This window comes from Emys orbicularis, chromosome 3, assembly GCF_028017835.1.
Source record: "Emys orbicularis isolate rEmyOrb1 chromosome 3, rEmyOrb1.hap1, whole genome shotgun sequence".
In the NCBI taxonomy this organism is placed as follows: Eukaryota; Metazoa; Chordata; order Testudines; family Emydidae; genus Emys; species Emys orbicularis.
In genome coordinates, this window is record NC_088685.1 from 191,249,633 (window position 1) to 191,274,390 (window position 24,758).

The following is a 24,758-nucleotide window of genomic DNA, read 5'->3' on the forward strand; positions in this document are numbered from 1 at the left end:
GAACCAGAATGGGTCGGCAGTTCCCTATCAGCTCTCCTAAGTTACCTGTGCCACAGCCGCCCAGCAGGCTATCAATTGCCAGGCAGTTCACTCCCCACTGCCATGTACTGCTCCTGCCCTCCACCTTTGAGCTGCTCCAGGGAGCCTCTTGCTTGCTGTGTGGCGGGACGGGAGGAAGAAGAGGGGTACCGATGTCCCCCTCTCCTGTACCCTATCTCCACAGAGCACGGGGAGACGGACACGACAGGGCTCAGGACGGAAGGAGCTTGCAGGCAGCAGCTGCCATCTCAACTTGCCCCTCTAAATACACTGCCTTTTTAAGTAGATCAGCAATGCGCATCTCACACACACCCCCACCCCCACCCACCCACCACTTTGGAAAGTGGAGGGAGTGGCATGCTCCAGTGGGATAGTGTGGGTTCATCATCATGTTCAGTTTCTGCAGGGAATGTGTGCAGACATTGCCATGCATCTATTGTGCCTCCTCCCTCTCTTCATGCTGCCTTGTAGAGTGTGAGGCTACATTAACAACAATGCGTTAACGCTTGAGGGCTTAGCTGAGTGCTAGTTCAGCAGCAAGGCATTCCCTGGGAAATATTATAGAATATCAGGGTTGGAAGGGACCTCAGGAGGTCATCTAGTCCAACCACAACTAAATCATCCCAGCCAGGGCTTTGTCAAGCCTGACCTTAGAAACCTCTAAGGAAGGAGATTCCACCTCCTCCCTAGGTAACCCATTCCAGTGCTTCACAACCCTCCTAGTGAAAAAGTTTTTCCTAATATCAAATCTAAACCTCCCCCACTGCAACTTGAGACCATTAGTCCTTGTTCTGTCATCTGCTACCACTGAGAACAGTCTAGATCCATCGTCTTTGGAACCCCCTTTCAGGTAGTTGAAAGCAGCTATCAAATCCCCCCTCATTCTTCTCTTCTGCAGACTAAATAATCCCAGTTCCCTCAGCCTCTCCTCATAAATCATGTGCTCCAGCCTGCTCATCATTTTTGTTGCCCTCCGCTGGACTCCTAGGTCCTTTTCTGCAGAACTGCTGCCTAGCAACTAGGTCCCTAGTCTGTAGCAGTGCATGGGATTCTTCCATCCTAAGTGCAGGACTCTGCACTTGTCCTTGATGAACCTCAGATTTCTTTTGGCTCAGTCCCCTAATTTCTCTAGGTCCCTCTGGACCCTATCCCTACCCTCCAGCGTATCTACCACTCCTCCCAGTTTAGTGTCATCTGCAAACTTGCTGAGGGTGCAATCCACCCCATCCTCCAGATCATTAATGAAGATATTGAACAAAACCGGCCCCAGGACCGACCCTTGGGGCACTCCACTGGATACCGGCTGCCACCTAGATATGGAGCCATTGATCACTGCCCATTGAGCCAGATGATGTAGCCAGCTTTCTATCCACCTTAGAGTCCATTCATCCAGCCCATACTACTTTAACTTGCTAGCAAGAATACTGTGGGAGACCATATCAAAAGCTTTGCTAAAGTCAAGGAACAACACATAACTGGCTCTGTGGATGAGGGGAAAGCAGTGTATCTCCTCATAGAAGGCAATTAGGTTAGTCAGGCATGACTTGCCCTTGGTGAATCCATGCTGACTGTTCCTGATCACTTTCCTCTCCTCTAAGTGCTTCAAAATTGATTCCTTGAGGACCTGCTCCATGATTTTTCCAGGGACTGAGATGAGGCTGACTGGGCTGTAGTTCCCCGGATCCTCCTTCTTCCCTTTTTTAAAGATGGGCACTACATTAGCCTTTTTCTGTCATCCAGGACCCCCCGATCACCATGAGTTTTCAAAGATAATGGCCAATGGCTCTGCAATCACATCCGCCAACTCCTTTTGCACCCTCGGATGCAGTGCATCCAGCTCAATTAATAGCCATGCATATCCGACCCTCTTACTCCATGCATAATCCCACCCTCTTACTCGACCACCTCAACCAAGCTTCACAATCATCATTGCTGTATATAGTATTAAATTGTTTAAAAACTTAGTGTGTGAGTGTGTGTGTGTGTGTGTGTGTATTTTTCTTTTCTTCTTCTTCCCTGGAACCGAACCCAACACCATATCTATCTCTCTCAGTTGCCAACTTTCACATGGTAATTAAGCACCCCAACTTTCACAATAAGCCAAAAATCAAGTTAATCCCATTTCAAAACAAGGCCAAAACAAGCTAATCCCTAAGAACCCCCAATACTCTATGTGACTAGATCCCCCCCGGCGTACAGTTTGGGACTGTGGTGGGCCTGCTGTGCACCCCGACTCTCTCTCTCCCCCTTGCTCCTGCTTGCCGAGAGCCGATAAAAAAAAAAAAAAAAAAAAAAAAAGTAGTAACAAGCTACAAGCCAAAAAACTAGCCAACAAGCAACTCACAAGTCAATTAAGCCAAAACCAATCCCAATTTCTGCATTTTTTTCACGGGTTTGGCATGTCTGAGTGAGTGTGTATATATATATATATATATATATATATATAAATATAAAATTTAATTTTTTCCTGGAACCTAACCCCTCCCCCCCACACCCATTTACATTAATTCTTGTGGGGAAACTGGATTCGCTTAACATTGTTTCGCGTAAAGTAGCATTTTTTAGGAACATAATTACAACATTAAGCAAGGAGTTACTGTACAATTCTGTAAGACAGCCTGAAACAAAGTCAAATGAAAATGAAGGTTCTTTGTGTCTGTTGGCTGGGAGGAAGTAGAACCTGTAATCTAATAAAGGAGATTTAAAAAACAAACAAAAAACAGATTCAAGTTTGGAAATATTTTATTTTAGAGCCTTTTCCTAATATATACTGAACCAACCCCATGCTAACAAAATAAATTTCAAAATATAAAAATAGACTACCACTTACCAGGACAAATAGTGTTACTCTTGTTGGACCCAACTACTGCATCTGATATACAAATAAGTGTCAATACAGATTTTCAAAACACTGTAAAGTGCCTATTTAATAATGTAGATAAATCATCAATTCCATTACTAGCTTCAATCAGCTGATGGCACAATTTCATGTGTTAATAAGTTATACAAAAGTATTATAACAATAAAAACTTATATGCCAGGCAAGATTTCTATGTTATTTTTTTCTAATTACAAAACCTTAAAAAAAAAAAAACCCAACAAAAACAACCACACTTAACGGAGTGCTTGTTATACTTAATTGAACATTTAGGAGTAGTGTTAATCTTTAATCTAAATTAATATTTCTACAATAAAAAAACCTTATAATTTAGATTACTACCCGTCTGGACGTACCCTAAGCTTTCTTTTTTTAAAAAAAAACAATTGTGACCGTGAAGATCACTTTCCAGTCACGTTTGAATGGTTGACTTAAGCAGTGCTGTTTTCCTCAGTCTCCAGATAGACTGAAATTGTGACAGAGGCCTTGTCTACACTGCCACTTTCCAGCGCTGCAACTTTCTCGCTCAGGGGTGTGAAAAAATTCCCCCTCCCCGAGCGCTGCAAGTTTCAGCGCTGTAAAGCGCCAGGATAGACAGTACACCAGCACTAGGAGCCGTGCTCCCAGGACTGGTAGCTACTCCCCACTTCATAAGAATATTTATAAAATACACAGAAATAGATAAAGAATTCCCTTTTTAATATTTGCCAACTATCCAGCTAACACATTCTTCATTAGATAGACCAGTCATTTTAAGTGAGATAATGGACAGTCTCAAAATATATTTGAAAAGTAGCTCTTATTTAGTTTCCCCATCTTTTAAAATGGGGATCGTAAGAATTACATACCTCACAGAGATGTTATGAGGATACATTTCTCTTTGTGAAGTACTTCGGAGACAAAAAGTGCTGAGTAGTAGTATTATTATTTCAGCAACATTTTATGTGGCCTGGAGAATTCAAATACTTTTTTTTTTTTAAACCGACAGAAAAAGGAGAAAAGAAGTCTCCAAATTATGTTACTTACAAAGAGAAGATTACTCACCTTGTGCAGTAACTGAGGTTCTTCGAGATGGTTGTCCCTGTGGGTGCTCCACTTTAGGTGTCTTGGTGCCCTGCGCTTCAAGTTGGGAGACTTGTGGTAGCATTGCCCCAGCTGGCCGCTCCGAGCGGCTATCCCCAAGCACAGCCAACTGCCACCCAGTTCCTTCTCTACCCCAGAGGATCGAGCTGAAACTCTGAAGCAGAATGGGGAGGAGGGTAGCTAGTGGAGCACCCACAGGGACAACCATCTTGAAGAACCTCAGTTACTGCACAAGGTGAGCAACCTCTTCTTCAAGGAGTGTCCCTGTGGTTGCTCCACTTTAGGTGACTGAAGAGCAGTGCCTCTCGGTGGAGAAGAGGGGCTTCAAAGTTGATGTATGTATGTATGGTGGAGAGTACCAATAGACTAAAGCGAGCGTCTACAGTTGACTACTGTTCCAGGGCATAATGTTTGGTGAAAGTATGGGGCGATGCCCAGGTAGCTGCTTTACAAATACCCGTGATGGGTACATGTTTGAGAAAGGCTATGAATGTGGACATAGCTCTAGTAGAGTGTGTGCAAAGTCCAGAAGGAGCTTGCAAATTGTAATTTTGGTAACAGTTTGATACAATCAGAGATCTATTTAGAAAGTCTGTTTGGAAATGGTTTGGCCTTTTGATCGTTCTTTTGTGGATACGAATATCCTGGACGATTTTCTGAATGTTTGTGTTCTCTTTCTATAGAACACTAGCACTCTGCGGACGTCTAGTGTGTGAACGGATGCCTCCCTGTAGTTGGCGTGTGGCTTGGGAAAGAATACAGGTAAGTGAATGGGTTCGTTGAAATGGAAGAGGGAGGCAACCTTGGGTATGAATTTAGGGTGTGAGCATAGGATTACTTTGTCCTTGAGGAGTGTGGTATAAGGTGGGTGTGCCATTAGGGCACCCAACTCTCCCATCCTTCGTGCTGATGTGATAGCTACTAAAAAGGCAACCTTCATGGAGAAGTGTAGGAACGAGCAGGTCACTACTGGTTCAAAGGGTTTGCCCAGGAGGGCACCGAGAACAAGGCTGAGGTCCCACAAAGGGGTCGGGTCCCTTATTGTGGGGTAAGTGTTCTCTATACCCTCGAGAAAGCGCTTAGTCAGTGGATGGGTGTCTGGGCCATGCTGGTGCAATCAAGAGGACTCTGGATTGGTCTTCTCTGATCTTGTGTAGGATATGACTCAACAGGAGGATCGGGGGGGGGGGGGGCACAGAAGGCATACAGGAGCAGGGGCCCCCATTTGATGAGGAAGGCGTCTCAGAGAGTTGTGTCCCAGTCCCACTCGGGAGCAGTATTGTGGACATTTGGCATTGTGGGTCGTGGCAAAAAGGTCTATTGAGGGGAATCCCCATTGTCGGAATATAGTTTGCAGAATTTGTGGGTCTAGTTCCCACTCGTGCATCCATGAGAAGTTCCTGCTGAGGTCGTCTGCTGTGGCATTCTGGTTTCCAAGTAGATAGGATGCCGTGATGTGTATATGTTGTTGGAGATACACCATTGCCAGAGGCGGACTGCTTCTGTGCAGAGCAGGTAAGATCGGGCCCCTCTTTGGCGATTTATATAAAACAGTCACCAAATTGTCCACAAGAATCTGGATAGTTTTGTTGTGGATCAGGGGGAGAAAGTGATGGCAGGCATTTAGAACTGCTCGGAGTTCCAATAGATTTATGTGGAGATTTGACTCCTCTAAGGACCATCGGCCCTGGATGATGATGTCGGCCAAGTGTGCCCCCCATCCTACCAGAGAGGCATCCGTGGTGATAGTGACTGATGGGGTTTCCCTTTGGAAGGGAACGCCTGAGCAGACGTTTGTGTTTTGTCCACCAGGTGAGTGAGTCTTTCACTCTGCTGGGCATTGCTGATAGAGTGTCTGTGAAGAATGTATACAGCGAGTAGCCAGGTTTGTAGACATCTCATATGCAGCCTGGCATGTTTCACGACAAACATGTGTCCGAGAAGTTGTAGGCATGTTCTGGCAAACGTTTGTGAGCTGTGTCTGCCTGTTGTGATTAGGTTTGTTAAGGCAAAAACCGTTGTTGGGGTAGCCATGCTGATGCTGTGACACGAGGTGTGCCCCTATAAAGTGCAGTTGTTGGGTTGTGGTCCAGTTGGGCTGGATTTCTGTAGATTGGTTTGTAACCATAGGTTTGTAAATAGGGTTAGAGTGGTGTGAGTGGCGTGAACTGCCTCGTCGTATGTCAGTGTTTTTAGCAGGCAGTCATCTAGATAGGGGGAATATGGTCACACCCTGCTTGCGAAGATGTGCTGCTGCAATGGCCAGTACTTTGGAAAAAGCCCTTGGAGCCGCAGAGAGGCCGAAGGGAAGTACCTTGCATTGGTAGTGTAAGTTGCCCAGAGTGAATCGTAGGAATCTCCTGGGCGCCAGGTGGATAGTGAGGTGAAAGTAAGCGCCTGTAGGACGATGGCCGAGAGCCAATCTCCTTTCTCCAATGCCGGAATTATGGTTGCTAGGGTTACCACCTTGAAGCGCTGTGTTCTCACAAACTTCTTCAGTTTGTGTAAGTCCAGAATGGGCCTTCATCCACCTGTTTTCTTCGGAGTAAGAAAGTAATGTGAGTAGGACCCCCGACCCCTGTGCTGAACCGGTACTGGTTCCATAGCACCTAATCGCAGGAGATGGTGTATTTCCTGCTCATGAGATGGGTCCCTGAAGAGGGACGGGGGTGGATAGGTGGAATGGAATAGCCCTTCTGTATAATTTCCAGAACCCACTTGTCTCTAGTGACGTTTCTCCAGACTGGGTAAAAGGGTGTAAGGCGGTCCCCAAATGGGCTGGAAATTAGAGGTGACACTTTAATTGTAGAACATGGGGCTCTCATGTCCTCAACCAACATTTCAAAACGTTTGCCTAGAAGTGGATGGCTGAGACGTAGACGACTGCTCCTGCATCTCATCTGGCATTGCTTGCTGCGTTGATCATAATGTCGTTGAGGCTGAGTGTTTGGGGCAGGACGGAATTGTTGGTTGTAGAATCTGCTGTTTCTTTTTGTTTGCAGGGATATAGATTCTACGTGTCTTTAGTGTCACATGGGAGTCCTTCAAGGTGTGTGAGGAGAGGTCCGTGCTCTCTGCAAGCAATTTTTGCCCTTCAAAAGGTAAGTCCTCTACTGTCACCTGAACTTCCCTGGGGAAGCCGGAGAAATGGAGCCATGAAGTCCTCTGCAAGACAACGGACATGGCGATGGAGCGGGCCGGCGTGTCAGCAGAATCCAGAGAAGCCTGCAGGGCAGTTCTGGTGATCAGAAAACCTTCTGCAATAAACGGCTTTATATTGTTGTTTTTGTTAGCTGGGATGTGCTCAATAAAAGATGACATCTGAGAAAAAATTGTGTGTGTACACACACACACGGCCAGTAACGCAGAATAGTTTGCTATGCGAAACTGGAGGGTCGCCTGCCAAAGAGGTCTAGGCGTTTCCAATCTTTATCGTAGGGGGTGGTTTTGGTTTGATGTTGCGTCCCCCTTTGATTAACTGCCTCTACCACCAATGAGTTTGGAGTAGGGTGGGTAAGCAAAAACTCCGCTCCTTTACACGGCATGTAGTACTTCTTGTCAGATTGCTTACAACGGGGCGGGCAAACTTTGTGGCCCGAGGGCCACATCTGGGTATTGTGGGCCATGAATGCTCACGTAATTGAGGTTGGGGTGCAGGTGGGGGTGAGGGCTCTGGCTGGGGTTATGGGCTCTGGGATGGGGCCAGAAATGAGAAGTTCAGGGTGCGGGAGGGGACTCCAGGCTGGGGAAGGGGATTGGGATGCAGGGGTGGCTCTAGCTGGGGGTGCAGGCTCTGGGGTGGGGAAGGGGTTTGGGGTGCAGGAGGGTGCTCTTGGCTGGGATCAAGGGGTTCGGAGGACTATCAGGGCTGGGGCATGGGAGGGGCTCAGGGGTGCAGGCTCTAGGTGGCGCTGACCTCAAGCAGCTCCCAGCAGCAGCATGTCCCGCCTCTGGCTCCTACACAGAGGCGTGGCCAGGCGGTTCTGCGCACTGCCCCATCCTTGCAGTTCCCATTGGCCACAGTTTCCAGCCAATGGGAGCTGCGGGGATGGTGCCTGGGACGGGGCAGCATACAGAGCCTCCTGGCTGACCCTACACATAGGAGCCGGAGGGTGGACATGCCGCTACTTCAGGGAGCCATGTGGAGCTGTGGCATGTGTGCACGGAGCAGCCCCTGACCCCGCTCCCCAGCAGGAGCTCGAGGGCCGGATTAAAATCAGCTGGTGGACCGTATGTGGCCCACGAGCCATAGTTTGCCCACCCTTGGCTGACAAGAAAGTGGGGCCGTGGCTGGAGTTTGCCATAAAGCTTTTGCTGAGTCCATGATGGCAGCATTAATGGGTAGTGCTATTTTGGCTGACAGAAAAGCTTGCAATATATCTGTCAGCTTATGTTAGTCTCTGGCAACTCAGCCAGGAGATGTATAATGAATCAGCTACTCTTTTAAACAAATCCTGAAAGGATTTGAAGTCATCTCCTGATGGGGGGGGGGGGGGAGAGGGGGAGGTGGCATTATTGTTTCGTCCAGAGACGAAGTCGGGATGTGGGTAGGTGGGAGGGTGTCACCCTCTGTCCTGTCTGCAGATTCTTCAGCTGGATCAGACGGCGGAGGCGACCGCTGTGTCCTGGACCTAGGTGGATTGGATGGCTGGGTGGTTTGGGCTCTGTATAATGCTCAGGGGTCCCAGTATGCCCACTGAGGTGGGAAGGCCATGGGAGGGGGCACCCAAGTGGGGGTTGCCAACCCACGCCTTGTGACCGAGCAGGTCCAGGTTTAGGAGACGGGTGGTGAGGTGTGCCCACTCCTGTCTCCACTTCATCACTGGAGAGAGGAGGGGACGAGCCAGCGGGTGTAGTGATAAAGCTTGGCTCTGACCTGGACGGGGTGTCATCGGTGCCAAAGAGCGAAGTTCCCAGGGTGGAAGCAATGAGTAGGTCTGCATGGCTGACAAACTGTTGCGGTACCGGGAGTCTCGGTGGCAGCAGTGCAGGCAAGCTCAGGCTGGGAACCAGACTTGTCATATTGTATTGGTGCAGCAGGTGGCGCCATAGTGCTACTTTATGTCTGAGGTCTCTGTTCCCTGGATTCCAAGCTAGGAGAGAGAGAGACCACATAGGGTCTTTTGCTCCTCGGGACGTATCAGTACTGGATAGTCCCAGTGACTCGCAGTCCAGTGCTCTGGGTGCTGTCGGTACCGGGGCAGTTTTTGCGGTCGGGAATCGCTTTTTGTGACTTTGATAGGACCAGGGTCCTGAATAGTAATTTTTTGCATATCTGAGGCAGCTGCAGGTGAGGTTTGGCAAGGTGGTGTCCTGGACTCGGGGTCGGAGGCAGGTCAGTGGGATCTCTCCATCATCATTAAAAGTTTTAATTGGAGGACCCTGGCCTTTCTTGTCCGCACTGTGAGTTTCTTGCGGTGGGGACACTTTTGCCTGGGGGAAACACAATGGACACACTGCAAGTGGCTGTCTGTCACTGGTATTGAGAGTCCGCAGGTCAGACAGCGCTTGAAACCTGGAGAGCCAACCAAGCATGTCTGAGAGGCTAGCTGAAAGAAGAATGGGAATAGTCCAGGTCTAATGCCTCTTCAATGGCTGCCCGCCTGAGGCGGGGAGAAAAACGGGAATTTTTTGTTTTTAAATGTGAAAATGAAAGAAAAATGAATGGAGAGAAACAATTAGGAAAACTAACTTACAAAAGGGCAGAGATTAAAGGAATACGAGAGTAGATAAGGGCACTGCTGTCGTTCCGACTGAAACCAAGGGCGGTAGAGAAGGAACTGGGTGGCGGTTGGCTGCACTCGTGGGGGAGCGGCGCAAGACAGCTGCCACGCATGTACGGCCAACCGGGGCACTGCTACCACAAGTCTCTGACTAGAAGCTCAGGGCGCCAAGACATCTGAAGTGGAACATCCACAGGGACACTCCTTGAAGAACTATGACTTTCAGCATTTCTGTATCACTGGAAATTTCAAAGTAACACTAATCTCTGGAGTGAATACCCTGCAGATACCAAAGAAAACATGATCCCAGGGTTTGGCTAAGTGACAAAGCAATTTGTAAACGCTCTGAAACACTTATGCAGTTGAACACATTTGCTGCTACACATCAACATTTCTAAAAGTTACTAAGAAAAACCTGTCTGCTGCTACCAACAGAAGTTATGATTGCAGTTTTACATCAGTAGCCAACAAATGTACCAAATACTGAAACTTTTAGAAGTGCGTATATTGGGAGTTACCATGAAGATGCAGTTTGAGCAGGAATTATATAGCAATACTTTAGCCTTTATTAAAGATTGACAAGAATAAAGTTAATAAATTATTAATATTTCAGACTTGGCATGTCCTACATTTCCATAGTTCTGCTTATTTTTCTATGACCTAGTAAGCACAGGCCAGGCTCCCAAGGCTGCGGAGCACAAAAGACATATTACCACCACTCATAGCAGTAACTCAAACACTTTTTGAGGAATCCCTGGACTAGTAATATTTTTGTATATCAACTTATGCTTATTCTTATCGGAGAGGCAACAATAGCCTCCAGCAAGCACATTTTGCTCTCACACTACAAATCAGTGACATCATTTGTCTAGATGACCAGTTGGTAAGCATGGCAAGATAAAAAGTCAATCCAACATTTAATCCTACCTTTTTCACATTTGTCTTCTGAAGTATTAGCCAAGAGTGGTGCGGTGAGAACATGCATACAATGGTTGTAGAAGAAATTGAGAAATTCACTTTTCTCTGTTTTCTGAAACAAACATTTATTTATTAAACATTGGTGTGAATTTAGTGACCTTGCTAGTGAGGACTAATAGCACTTAAGTAAAATACAGTACAGGAAAGACATAAGCTACCTCACATAGCCGTGATAGTACCTTTTGATACAGATTTGCAACACATCAGGTGTTCTCTAGAGTAGAATGTACCCATCAAACCCAAAGATGTAGAACAGAGTGTGAGGGACTAGGATGAGAACCACCTTATGTAATTTGTGATTAAAGCAAAAGCATGAGCTCAAATCTCTTCAATGGAGAAAGACAAATGAACTGACACGAATGCATCACATAGTGCCTTTAACCAACAATTTAAAAAGGAAAAAAGTGACAGTAATTTTGCATATATTGCCTGAAGCTTCTGTATATATTAAAAAAAAAAAAAAAAAAGAGGGACCACTATCCTCACCAGTTCTCTACAATTCAAACAACATTTAAGGATTGCTGCATGTACATAAAGTTACTAGATTTTACTTTAAATACTTCTTTTGGTGACTATAATGCCAAACCATCTAACACAGGCACATCATACTTTATATACTACAGTTTAAATTCTTTCTCTAAGAAAGAAAAAAAAAAAAAAAAAAACCAGCTACTCACCATAACATAGCAAAGTCTAATTTGATTCAAACCCCGGAGACCTAAACTTTATAGAACATTTTAATCCAAAGGAAATGTTTGGATTCAATGTAATGAAAATTAAATGGAATTATCAGAACTCTGGGCAAAGTTTTAAAGCAAATTTCAAGGAATCCTGGATTTTTGTTCATTTGTGACAATATAAACAGAATTATACGTACGACCAAGTATTCTATCAGGATAAAGTATATTCTGTAATATGGGAATGGCTCTATCAAGTTGGATTTGCATTACGCTGTAGGAATTAAACATTGTTTTAGCTTCATGCAGACACACTGGACTCTTTTTTCAATGTTTTGATATGATCCACCCAGCCAATAGGAGCTAAGATTAGTCTAATACCCATGTGTTTGGGGAGAAGATTGCCAATTTTAAGAACTTCTTAGACAATGCCATGTTTCTTAGCATTAATTAGAGACAGTAAATACAGATCAGTGCCTTTCATTAGCAATTATTGAAATTTTGTAGTTGACTAAAAACCATCAGGCAAAACAGGACAATGCCAAAATGCTTTTCCTTCCTACTTTCCTCCAACCAAAGACGACAGAAAGAGTAAGACGACTTTTTAAATGTGCATAGACAGTAAAGTTTCATTACCCCTTTGCATTTTCTTACATTAGCTGTGGCCAACATATTCTCTGGATCAATCAGAGTACGTAAGAGCCCCATTAATTGAACAGCCCCACCAAGCTCAGGGTCAGTATCGCAGATCATTTGCTCAATAACTACATTGATGAGGAGGATATCCTGCAACAAAGCAAATCAATTACATATAAGTTTTCAGTAATACAAATACTACTAGATATTTTTAAAAAAATACAAATTGATTTTTATTTGGTCTCTAGCTGCTACCATTGAAAGTTCACATGTGAAAAAATAACTGAAAGCCAATGCAAAATCTGAGTTTCAAATATTAAAACAGTAAAGTGGAATGGAAAAAATAAAATTACTTGACAATGAGCCTAGGTGCAAAAAAAATCGAATGTCTTTAAAAATCATGTGCACTTTTCTCCCTCAAGGTGTCACTCCAAAGCAGCGCCTTAATCATGAATTTCCATACTTTAGCCTGTTTGTATTTCTTTTACATTTAATGTTAAGTCTGAACCCTCCTGAGTTTGTAATGCTTGTTTTTGGGAGAATTATAACATCCCTCTAATGTTTTATATTCTATGTAACTGTATGTACTCTCAATCTTAACTCCATCTTAATGTTGTTTTTGTCTAGTAATATGATACCTAGTACCCTGGATTTCACCTGGCAATTGATGGGAACCCATTCTATAATGAGCAAAATACAGGTTTTATGTGCTCACATCTTCCCACCCCCCACAATCAAAATGCTGTTGGCTGTCTTCTTCCTACATTTCCTGTACTCTTACTAAAAAAAACAACAACAAAACAAACAAAAAACTAACATTTAAGAAAATTTATATTTAGACTGAAAAAATCTCAATTCTGCAAAAAGCACAGAGTACTGTCTTTACAAGTATAATTAGCATACACGCAAGCTTCAGTATGTAAATTATTAGATATTACAGGACTATTCTTACTTACATCATCACTCTGTTGGGCTTCTTGCATTACAAATTCTCGGACCATGGATGGACTAAATTCTACTAGATAAGAAAATATATCTGTAGCAGCTGATCTAACTTGCAAGTCATCCATACCCTAATAAAAGTAAACTCAGTTTATTACACATGAATCATTTGAGGTACAGTAGCATAGGACAATGATAAAACCAACATTTGATTGCGAGGTCATACATTAAGCAAGTCCAACAGTCCCAATATAAAATTGGAAGAAAACTTTCCACACTATCCAGAAAGAGCCTAAAGATTTGTGTGATTTTGATGACCATAATTTTGGCAGCTAGTAGTTAAAGTCCACATAGCAGTACTGAATATCTAGATGCCAATATTCTATATTACCACAGCTGAGTTAATTTAGTACAAAAGGGCCAATATAAAGGTTTACAAACGTATACCAATCACGTACAACTGTTTACACTTACTGTTTACTCATCTACAGCAAGAATACATTTATTCAGGAAACATTTTTCTTTCTTTCTGATAACTGGTCCTGGACCCAAGTCAAAAAAATTCAAATCTAGAAATATTTGTACTGATCTACAAAGGCGCATTACAGCCTTAAAAGATCATGAGATTTTAGGACTTCAATATTGTGTTAGTGTGATGTTCTTGTTTCCACTTAATTTGTGATGTGTTTATAGTAGCTAATGTCTACTGATCTGCTAAAGTGAGAGACTAACACTCTAGAGCACTTGAAAGTTGGAATTCAGAATTTTTACGTGGTACAAAGCATTGTTTTTAGGTAGAGTCACTCACACTCATGCCCATCACCCCCTAAATCACATCAGAATTGAAATGAAGGAAAAGAAATTGGAAAACAATATTTATGCTCTAACATCTCGATCTGTCATGATTAAAAATGTTTCATACCAGTAGAAAGATGGAATTTGCAGCTTTCCAAAGGAATATAAATCATTTGTTTCTAGTCACAAAACTGTCACTAATACCTTATATATTGTGGTACTGGTTCAGGACTGAGCATACCAGAGTTGAGTCAAGAGACCAAGAACTAATGTAATTTTAAATTCTGCATTCATATTATCAAAACCAGGGACATTCACCACTTATCTCTCCACCACGCAAGTTTAAATATATTTTTTTAAATTATGACCAAAGTAGTCACTGATTTTGGGTGCTCCACTTGAGACACCGTGATTTTCAGAAGTGCAAAGCTGCAACTGAAGTCAAAGGGGCTGCAAATGCTCAATATGTCTGAAAAAAAATCAGCCCAGAGTGTCAAAACAGGGCACCAGAATTCAGTGCCCTTTTAAAAATAATTTGGCTGCAGGTGATTCACTTACCATTACTATTTCAAGAGCAGGAAGAATTCCCAACTTTGCCAAAGTTTTGAAAAACGCATCTCTGTTTTGAGGTTGTAATGTCTGAGAAAATGCGCAGAACTCCTTGAAAAAGTTAACCTATAACATTTGAAAGAAATATTAACAAAACATTTGTGTAATTAAATTCATAGTATATCAAAGAAAAATAGTGAACTATATTGGCTAAAAACACTTGAGAAACCTGTTATATTTAGGTAATAATGGTAAAAGGCAGCTAGGAAAAAAATCTGACTTATCCCACTTGAATCTCAAATGTTATGTGACAAAAAGACAGAAGAAAAACCCTCCTGAAAAAATGGAAGTGAACACCTAGTTATCTTACTAAACTGAGTATATGAAGAATTTAAATTGTTGTCTGGCATATCTATTGTTTAAATACAACAATAACTATTTCTTTTTCTCCAATATGTTCTTGTCTCTAATACCATAATTCATTCTAATGAGAGGTAAACAGGTTCAGGGAGAAATGCTGGCTATGCAACATGGTGCAGAGAATCAGGGTGGCAGCTATAAATACAAAAATAAGGGACTCCAGAGGTCATCCCTCCTTCAGTTACAAATAAGTCAAAGATTTTTAAGTACAAATCAGCAGGCAGTCCCAGTAGCCTGTAAATCATTAAATTTAAATTTGTTCACAGTGACTTTTCAGCAATCTCAGGACTTCTGACAATAGGCCTTTGGTGAAGGACCCATTGATACAGCCAAAATTGTGGAACTCAGCAGTACTGCGTAGGATAAACAATATTACAACTACGTAATGGTGAAGAAAATTTCGAAGTGTCTACATTCTAATGTCCTAGCTGATATTGTCAACAGTAAAATAAAGAAAACCACAATTTACTCTTTACTAGAGTTTGAAAACTCAATCAAGAATTTGTTGCTTCATTTTAGGAATACCTTTTTGCAGTCATTAAGAAGTAACTGAAGGGAAGGTTCGCAGTACAAATTTAATACTTAAGTCTCTGAAGTTTCACATGCAAAGAAAGGACTCACCAATTCACGTCTTTTGTCATCATCTGTAGCTTCATCTGTTAATTGTGCAAAAACTTCAGACAGAAACTTCTCGTCTTCCTGCATAACACATTATAGCAATTACTATTACATCATAATAGTAAAAACTAAAAAGGCATTCTACTATACAATGCCAAAGAGAAGAGTTATATATAGGCATAAAATAAAATTCTCCACTTAGCTATGTGCTTGTGCTTTAGAATCTAGCATATTAGTTTTGGTGGTCTTGCTAGCTAAGTTACAGGTCATGTACACTTTGACATTTTCATCATAAATAAGGAAATCCAAGCATGCAGATTTGAAAGTGTGTGTTCCAATGGATTTTATTGTATTAAGCATTATTTGATGTGAAATGCCTTACATTAAACTTATAGTATTTCACAGAAACTAAACTCTATCAGAACTAAATGGGTCAAATTTTGCCCTCAAATACACTTGTAAAATGCCTACTGATTTATCTAAGTGAGAACAAAATTTAGATCTAACGTTTTAGCCTAGTAACAGCATACCTTTATTCAGTACAGTAAAAACATCTCAAGTTCTAATGCCAAGCTTTTTAAATCCTGTTTTGTTGAACAAGAGACTGGCTTAGAAAATAAAAACCATCTCTCAACATGTTACCGCAGAAAATAGAGGATATCAAGCTTGCTTCCTGAAGTGTCAAACTTACATAAATACCATCTCCCTTACTACACACTCTATCCCTCACTTCTCTTTCTAATGCTCTTTTCATGGCTCATGCCTCCCAACCCATCCGCATATACTCAATTATACTGGTATAACTGTGTTCACACAAATAGAGTTTTGCCAGCCATTTGGTCTGCTTTTTCTCCTTTTATATTGAAGAGTTGTTTGTTTGTTTTTTTAAAAAAGCACATAACTAGAAAAACCCTCTAGGATTATGCCATGGCTTAATCCCCAAAGAGTAGAGAAAAGCAGTGCGAACAGTACCATCCCTCAGTTGTTCGGCCATTCCCCACTCCTACACACTGTTCTCTGTATTTTTTGGTATGAGAAACAAGCTCTGAGGAATCATACCACTGTGTCACTTTGGTTTAAAAGTACTACCAAAGGTTTTAAATATACAGTGACAACAGAGCGTTTACAAAAGTTGTAAACCAGCACACCAATTTAAATATAAAAGCACTTTACTATGTACCAACCTGTAAAAAGCAGCATCTTTCCAAGAAACATCTACCCAATATATTCACTTGTATGTAACTGTGCTATTAATTTAATAACTTGCCCTATGTACTGATCTGAAAGTTCGCTTACTGGTAATTACCCGCTTAAGATAAAGATTATTAAAAAAGAACAACCTTTTCTAATGATAGTAATTAAATAGTCTAACCATAGTGTTAAGAAATTTCATTTAAAAATTATTATAAAAACCATTACAAAGTCTGTGAAATTCCATACAGCACAAGGGTACTCTGCCCAAAGTCATCTCTACACTACAGATAATATAGCGGCATAGCTACAACGCCATGGCTATGCTATCATAACCCCATTGAGTGGATGCAGACTACAGCTATGATATGGGTTTTTCCATTATTGTAGGAATGCTAGGTTGACAGAGGCATTCTATTCCAGGGGTTAGGTTGGCATAGCTCCAGTGCTATTTTTTCACACCTCAGAGAGCCGTAGCTATGTCATCCTAAATTTTAAGCGTAAACTGGCCTAATGCCAGCCTGCTTTTTGGAAACCTATAAAGGCACCTGAAAAAAAGTTTAAATGTCTTCCAAATGGAACAGGCACTATGGGCAAAATTCAGAGGCAAAGCGTACGTTAGGCTTTTTCAAAATTAGAAAGGGTTTGCTGGTATAGCTATTCTGGCAAACCTCCTCCTACTGGAGACACAGCTTATACCCATAGGCAGAAGAGGTTTTAACTGGCACAGCTTATATCAGTTCCCCAAATGAAATAAATTATACCAGCAAAAGGACTTTTCTGATGGTATGACAGCCTCTACAGTAGGGCATAGTACAGCTATGACAGTTAGGGGTGTGATTTTTTTCAGACTTCTAACCAAAGCTTTGCTGGCCTAGATGTTTAAGTGTAAACCAGGCCTTAGAACCCCTTAAAGTTATGCAGCATTAAAGTCATCTCCTCTGACGTAACTCGCTAAGGAGCCAGTTACACCTTCTAACACCTTTCTCCAGCTCCTCTGCATGCAAGTTGTATAACTCTTCTGAGTTTGACCTGTGAGCCTAAGGGAGACTTAAAGAGTCTAAACAGGTGTAACACATTGAGAAAACTAATAATTTAAGTTTAAACAAAACAAACCTGTACTGTTACACTTGACCGACTCACTTCTGAATTTGACCTGCTGTATTATGACCCCTTTTTACTAAGGAATATATTAGATCCAAATTGTTCTCCAAGGCCACTGACTTACACAGTACAGCAGTACTAATTACCCACCAATGTTTACAAAATCATTTGATAACCTTCAGTTATATTGAATTAATTCTGAAAATGCACCACAAAAATGAAGACGTAACTAGTGCATGTTATCTGCACTATAATTGAGCAATACCTAGTATCTGGTGGTATTTCTATATTTAGCAAAGTTCTACCCAAAGTGAATAAATACTTCAAAGACAACTTCAATAAACACCCTTTGCAATTTTTAACTTAAGTTTACTAGGTTAACCAGAAGTAGTGAGGAAGGCAGTTGGAGCCGCTTCTATGATTAGCTTTAGAAATTAACTCCTGAATTTTAAATCCTATTCACACTTCATTCAAGTGAATGAGGCTGTCAGAGACTCAGCAGCTGGGTCAACTTATAAAGAAAAAAGTGTTCTCCAGAGCAGTCACAGTAAAAGAAAAAAATCATTTATTAGTCCTCTCCACTATTGGGAAAGGCCTCTCTTGTCTCTTAAAGAGAAAAGTGTCTAACCCCCTGCTCAAAGCAGGACCAACCCCAACTAAACCATCCCAGCCAGGGCTTAAAAACCTCTAAGGATGGAGATTCCACCACCTACATAGGTAACCCATTCCAGTGCTTCACCAACCTCCTAGTGAAATAGTTCCCCCCCCCCCCCCATATTCAACCTAGACCTTCCCACTAGCTACGGGAATAAAGGGGAACAAGAAGACTTTTTATCAATACATTAGAAGCAAGAGGAAGACCAAAGACAGGGTAGGCCCACTGCTTAGTGAAGAGGGAGAAACAGTAACAGGAAACTTGGAAATGGCAGAGATGCTTAATGACTTCTTTGTTTCGGTCTTCACCGAGAAGTCTGAAGGAATGCCTAACATAGTGAATGCTAATGGGAAGGGGGTAGGTTTAGCAGATAAAATAAAAAAAGAACAAGTTAAAAATCACTTAGAAAAGTTAGATGCCTGCAAGTCACCAGGGCCTGATGAAATGCATCCTAGAATACTCAAGGAGCTAATAGAGGAGGTATCTGAGCCTCTAGCTATTATCTTTGGAAAATCATGGGAGACGGGAGAGATTCCAGAAGACTGGAAAAGGGCAAATATAGTGCCCATCTATAAAAAGGGAAATAAAAACAACCCAGGAAACTACAGACCAGTTAGTTTAACTTCTGTGCCAGGGAAGATAATGGAGCAAGTAATTAAGGAAATCATCTGCAAACACTTGGAAGGTGGTAAGGTGATAGGGAACAGCCAGCATGGATTTGTAAAGAACAAATCATGTCAAACCAATCTGATAGCTTTCTTTGATAGGATAACGAGTCTTGTGGATAAGGGAGAAGCTGTGGATGTGGTATACCTAGACTTTAGTAAGGCATTTGATACGGTCTCGCATGATATTCTTATCGACAAACTAGGCAAATACAATTTAGATGGGGCTACTATAAGGTGGGTGCATAACTGGCTGGATAACCATACTCAGAGAGTTGTTATTAATGGTTCCCAATCCTGCTGGAAAGGCATAACGAGTGGGGTTCCGCAGGGGTCTGTTTTGGGACCAGCTCTGTTCAATATCTTCATTAACGACTTAGATATTGGCATAGAAAGTACGCTTATTAAGTTTGCGGATAATACCAAACTGGGAGGGATTGCAACTGCTTTGGAGGACAGGGTCATAATTCAAAATGATCTGGACAAATTGGAGAAATGGTCTGAGTTAAACAGGATGAAGTTTAACAAAGACAAATGCAAAGTGCTCCACTTAGGAAGAAAAAATCAGTTTCACACATACAGAATGGGAAGAGACTGTCTAGGAAGGAGTACGGCAGAAAGGGATCTAGGGGTTATAGTGGACTACAAGCTAAATATGAGTCAACAGTGTGATGCTGTTGCAAAAAAAAGCAAACATGATTCTGGGATGTATTAACAGGTGTGTTGTGAGCAAGACACGAGAAGTCATTCTTCCGCTCTACTCTGCTCTGGTTAGGCCTCAGCTGGAGTATTGTGTCCAGTTCTGGGCACCGCATTTCAAGAAAGATGTGGAGAAATTGGAAAGGGTCCAGAGAAGAGCAACAAGAATGATTACAGGTCTTGAGAACATGACCTATGAAGGAAGGCTGAAAGAATTGGGTTTGTTTAGTTTGGAAAAGAGAAGACTGAGAGGGGACATGATAGCAGTTTTCAGGTATCTAAAAGGGTGTCATAAGGAGGAGGGAGAAAACTTGTTCACCTTAGCCTCTGAGGATAGAACAAGAAGCAATGGGCTTAAACTGCAGCAAGGGAGGTCTAGGTTGGACATTAGGAAAAAGTTCCTAACTGTCAGGGTGGTTAAACACTGGAATAAATTGCCTAGGGAGGTTGTGGAATCTCCATCTCTGGAGATATTTAAGAGTAGGTTAGATAAATGTCTATCAGGGATGGTCTAGACAGTATTTGGTCCTGCCATGCGGGCAGGGGACTGGACTCGATGACCTCTCGAGGTCCCTTCCAGTCCTAGAATCTATGAATCTATAAGTTGAGACCATTGCTTCTTGTTCTGTCATCTGGCACCACTGAGAACAGCCCAGCTCCATCCTCTTTGGAACCCCCCTTCAGGTAGTTGAAGGCTGCTAGCAAATCCCCCCCTCACTCTTCTCTTCTGCAGACTAAAAAAAGGACAGTTCCCTCAACCTCTCCTCATAAGTCATGTGCCGCAGCCCCCTAATCATTTTCATTTCTCCCTGCTGGGCTCTCTCCAATTTGTCCACACCTTTTCTGTAGTGGGGGGCCCCAAAACTGAATGCAATACTCCAGATGTGGCCTCACCAGTGCTGAATAGAGGGGAATAAATACTTCCCTCGATCTGCTGGCAATGCTCCTACTAATGCAGCCCAGTATGCCATTAGCCTTCCTGGCAACAAGGTCACACTGTTGACTCTCATCCAGCTTCTCGTACACTGTAATCCCCAGGTCCTTTTCTGCAGAACTGCCGCTTAGCCAGTCGGTCCCCAGCCTGTAGCAGTGCATGGGATTCTTCTGTCCTAAGTGCAGGGCTCTGCATTTGTCCTTGTTGAACCTCATCAGATTTCTTTTGGCCTAATCCTCCAATTTGTCTAGGTCATTCTGGAGCCTATCCCTACTCTCCCCCATATCTACCTCTCCCCCAAGCTTAGTGTCATCTGTGAACTTGCTGAGGGTGCAATCCATCCCATCCTCCAGATCATTAATAAAGATGTTGAACAAAACCAGCCCCAGGACCGACCGCTGGGGCACGCCGCTTGATACCAGCTGCCATCTAGACATCGAGCTGCTGATCACTACCCATTGAGCCAGACAATCTAGCCAGCTTTCTATCCACCTTATAGTCCATTCATCCAGCCATTACTTCTTTAACTTGTTGGCAAGAATACTGTGGGAGACCGTATCAAAAGCTTTGCTAAGGTCAAGGAATAACACATCCACTGCTTTCCCCTCATCCACAGACCCAGTTATCGCATCATAGAAGGCAATTAGGTTAGTCAGGCATGACTTGCCCTTGGTGAATCCATGCTGACTGTTCCTGATCACCTTCCTCTCCTTCAAGTGCTTCAAAATGGATTCCTTAAGGACCTGCTCCATGATTTTTCCAGGGACTGAGACAAGCATGTCTTTACTACAGGGGGTAATACAACAATTTAGATTTTCCCTCCTGTGTGAAGGGACTACTTTCATTCACATACACCTTTAGCAGCAGCAGCCACCGTCGCCATCCTGATGTGGAATAGGTGGCTTATGGAAAGTAGCTTTTAAAATATAAACATGTCAGTGTGCCCCACTTGCACACATTTCAAAACCTGGATACTTGCGCAACTACAGCTATCATCTAAATTTTATTTAAAGAAAAAAAAATCAAGTAAACTTAAGACTGCAAAATTTTCATTACAGTAGTTGAAAGTAATGGAGAAGTGACAGAACATTATCAAGGCCTCAAACACTCTTCAGGGGCCAGTAAAGAAAGGAGTTAATCAGCACAGGGATCAGAGTTTTCTGTTAAGATGCAATCAGACTTTCACAAATAAGTTGATGAAACCTAAATTGGAAAAACAGCACACTAAAACAGCGTTTGGAGGAAAAAGAAATACAGACCCTTCCCGACTTATGCAAGCGTTCCGTTCCAGAACGTCTTGAGTAACTTGAATTTTGCGTAAGTCGGAAACGTATCTCCAACCATTATAGACACACACACAAAAACACCACTCCTGTTTCTAGCTTACAGAACTTTTTCCGTAAACTCGGATTTGCATACGTCAGGTTTACGTACCTCGGGGAGCGTCTGTAAAACAAACACCAATGACCCCAACGTCCTGAGATGGTGTCTCAGAAAATAAAGAGCTTTCATTTCATTTTTACATGTAGCAAGATCCCATATAAACAAAAATAAATGAGGGAGAAAGGTTTCTCTTTAAGAGAACAGTCTCAAACCCAAATTCTTCTATTAATTTTGTTAGTTGGCAGTTTTGAGTTTCTTTAGGCTACCAAATCAGTTAACTAATGTCAAACTTAACTAAAGTATGAGAAGTTCATACAATCCACAACCTAAAAGCAAGCAATTCCCTTTATATATATTCTTTTCTCTCAGTGTTCTGCTGCACCTTCTGGGAATTTCACTCCTCACACCATCCCTTATGCCTTCCTCCCTCTCTGCTCTCTTTCTGGGATTTTTATTGATCCCTCACTTCCATTAGTATATCTTCTGATTCCCTTCACCTTTCCTGGAGACTACCCATGCCCAGAGATTAACCAGTTTCACCCTTTGAGAAAACCCTCTCTGCACAACGGCCTAGAGCAGGAGCAGAATAAAATCAATTAGGTACCTGTCAGTTTTACTCTGGTGCTAGCGTAATACAGCAACAGAATTTGGGTTGGAAAATGGAGACTACCCACAATTCCATGTGAAGCATAAATGGGCCTTTCACCAAAGCACTGTCTCTGGTACTTCCTGGTGGTGCTCCAAGCTATTCTTCTAGTACTTCTGGCTAGTAAGTGTCTGATAAATGTTTTTAAGCCCAACAACAGTTTTGCTTTTATTATTAAATACCACCATGGGGCACTGATGTCAAGAAGCACTAATCAAATTAAGTTGGTTGTTGTAAAGCAGAGGTTCTCAACCAGAGGTCTTCCAGGAGGTACATCAACTCATCTAGATATTTGCCTAGTTTTACAAAAAATCATAAAAAGCACTAGTGATGTCAGTACAAACTAAAATTTCATACAGTGACTTGTTTATACTGTTCTATATACTATACACTGAAATGTAAGTACAATATTTATATTTCAGTCAATTTATTTTATAATTATATGGTAAAAATGAGAAAATAAGCAATTTTTCAGAATACTATGCTGTGACATTTTTGTCTTTTCATGTCTGATTTTGTAAGCAAGTAGTTTTTAAGTGAGGTGTAACTTGGGGGTACGCAAGACAAATCAGACTCCTGAAAAGGGTACAGTAGTTTACAATAGTAACTCTCAATCTTTCCAGAGCACTTACTTGGTGCCACAAATGAATAGCACTAATGTAGATAACATGCTCAGAAACATTCCTGTGATACCTATTACAAATGGGGGATTAATGATCTGCTGTGAAAATATTTTGTCACATTGAAGTGTTGCTATCCATAAATATAAGAGAAATAAAACTGCATGCTGTCTGATGAAAACAGTTTCAAATGCATTGTAATTCACTCACAGATTGTGGACTACACTATAGATGTGTGAAAGTTATTATGGTACTTCTAGTCTATTCCACTGCAGCATTTTGCTATTTATAATCAGTTTTTGAAGACTATGATACATTACAACCATCTGACATGTATTTTAAACTCAATTTTTATGCTTTTATGTCATATAACTAACATCTGTTTAAAGTGTGGGGAAGCACCAAGGATACTGTGCAAACAGAATGAAAGATATACATGATTAAACAACACTGAATTAAAGATGTACAATTAACCTCAAAATCACAATTGGAAGTCTCAATTTACAATCCCGTCCCACCTTCGATTCACTTACCTGCAACATACTGACAATCTCAACTTTGTTGAAGAAAATAAAGGAAGTGAGGGTAGAAAGAAAATTCTCTTCAAAAACTGACGGTGTTGGCAAGATGATGTCCTGAATGTATTGTACCCTGTAAGTCTGATGAATCTTTTGCCTAAGTTCAGAGTCTGTTATAGGTATAACCTCTTTAAATTTTGCTGTTTTGGTCAAGAACTCCCTGTGCCTTTTTGGCTGAGCCAAAGCAGGGTCGTACTCGAGGCATCCCACAACATCCATAATACACTCATCAGAAAACATTACCTCAAACAGAGTTGCTTTATTGAGGAACAAAATTCCTCTAATAATTTCATACAAATGATGTAAACCTTCAGTGTTCTCTAGATTCTCGCAAACCTGGAAAAGCTGCAATAGTTTTTTAATGTAGCCTTCATTTTCCAAGGCAAGCGCTAACTTTTCTCTACGGATGGGTGAGGAGAGAACAGAGGTAACTAGATCAGCAATCTCTTCAAGTTTGTTGAGTTCACAAGTAGGAAGATCAATCAAATGACTAGTTTCAGGCATTTCTTCAAAGCGTTCTTCTTCGGATTCATCAATAAGGTCCTGCGTGACTTCCACTGATGGATCTTTACCTTGAACCTAAAAATGGAATGTAAACAATTACTGTTTTATCCCAAAATATACATAGACATACAGAAAACATTCAAGTTGGTAATTTATGTAACTCATGTATAATTATATACAGTAGAACTTCAGACTTACAAACACCTTGGGAATGGAGGTTGTTCATAACAAAACAAAAACAAAAACAAAAACCACCACTATGGCTGTTTTTTCAAAAGTTTACAATGGAACATTGACTTAACAGCTTTGAAACTTCACTATGCAGAAGAAAAATGCTGCTTTCCCTTTTTGTTTTAGTAGTTCATGTTTAACAGAGTACTGTGCTATATTTGCTTTAAAAAAAAAAAATTTAAATGTATTTGTTGGTGTCTGTTGCTGCCT

General features: G+C 41.8%; 1 protein-coding gene across 2 annotated transcripts in view; it reads right to left on the minus strand.

Moving 5' to 3' along the window:
* The window catches only part of PPP4R3B (protein phosphatase 4 regulatory subunit 3B), a 90,268-nt gene that overhangs the window by 39,032 nt on the left and 26,478 nt on the right, over positions 1–24,758 (minus strand). For both annotated transcript variants that reach the window (XM_065402235.1, XM_065402234.1), the window contains exons 4-10: positions 23,769–24,392; positions 15,342–15,419; positions 14,310–14,426; positions 12,971–13,087; positions 12,033–12,164; positions 10,651–10,753; positions 2,870–2,911 (exon numbers count right to left, since the gene is read on the minus strand). In XM_065402235.1, coding sequence (XP_065258307.1) covers positions 2,870–2,911; positions 10,651–10,753; positions 12,033–12,164; positions 12,971–13,087; positions 14,310–14,426; positions 15,342–15,419; positions 23,769–24,392 — 1,213 coding nt within the window. The remainder of the gene's footprint in view (positions 1–2,869; positions 2,912–10,650; positions 10,754–12,032; positions 12,165–12,970; positions 13,088–14,309; positions 14,427–15,341; positions 15,420–23,768; positions 24,393–24,758) is intronic.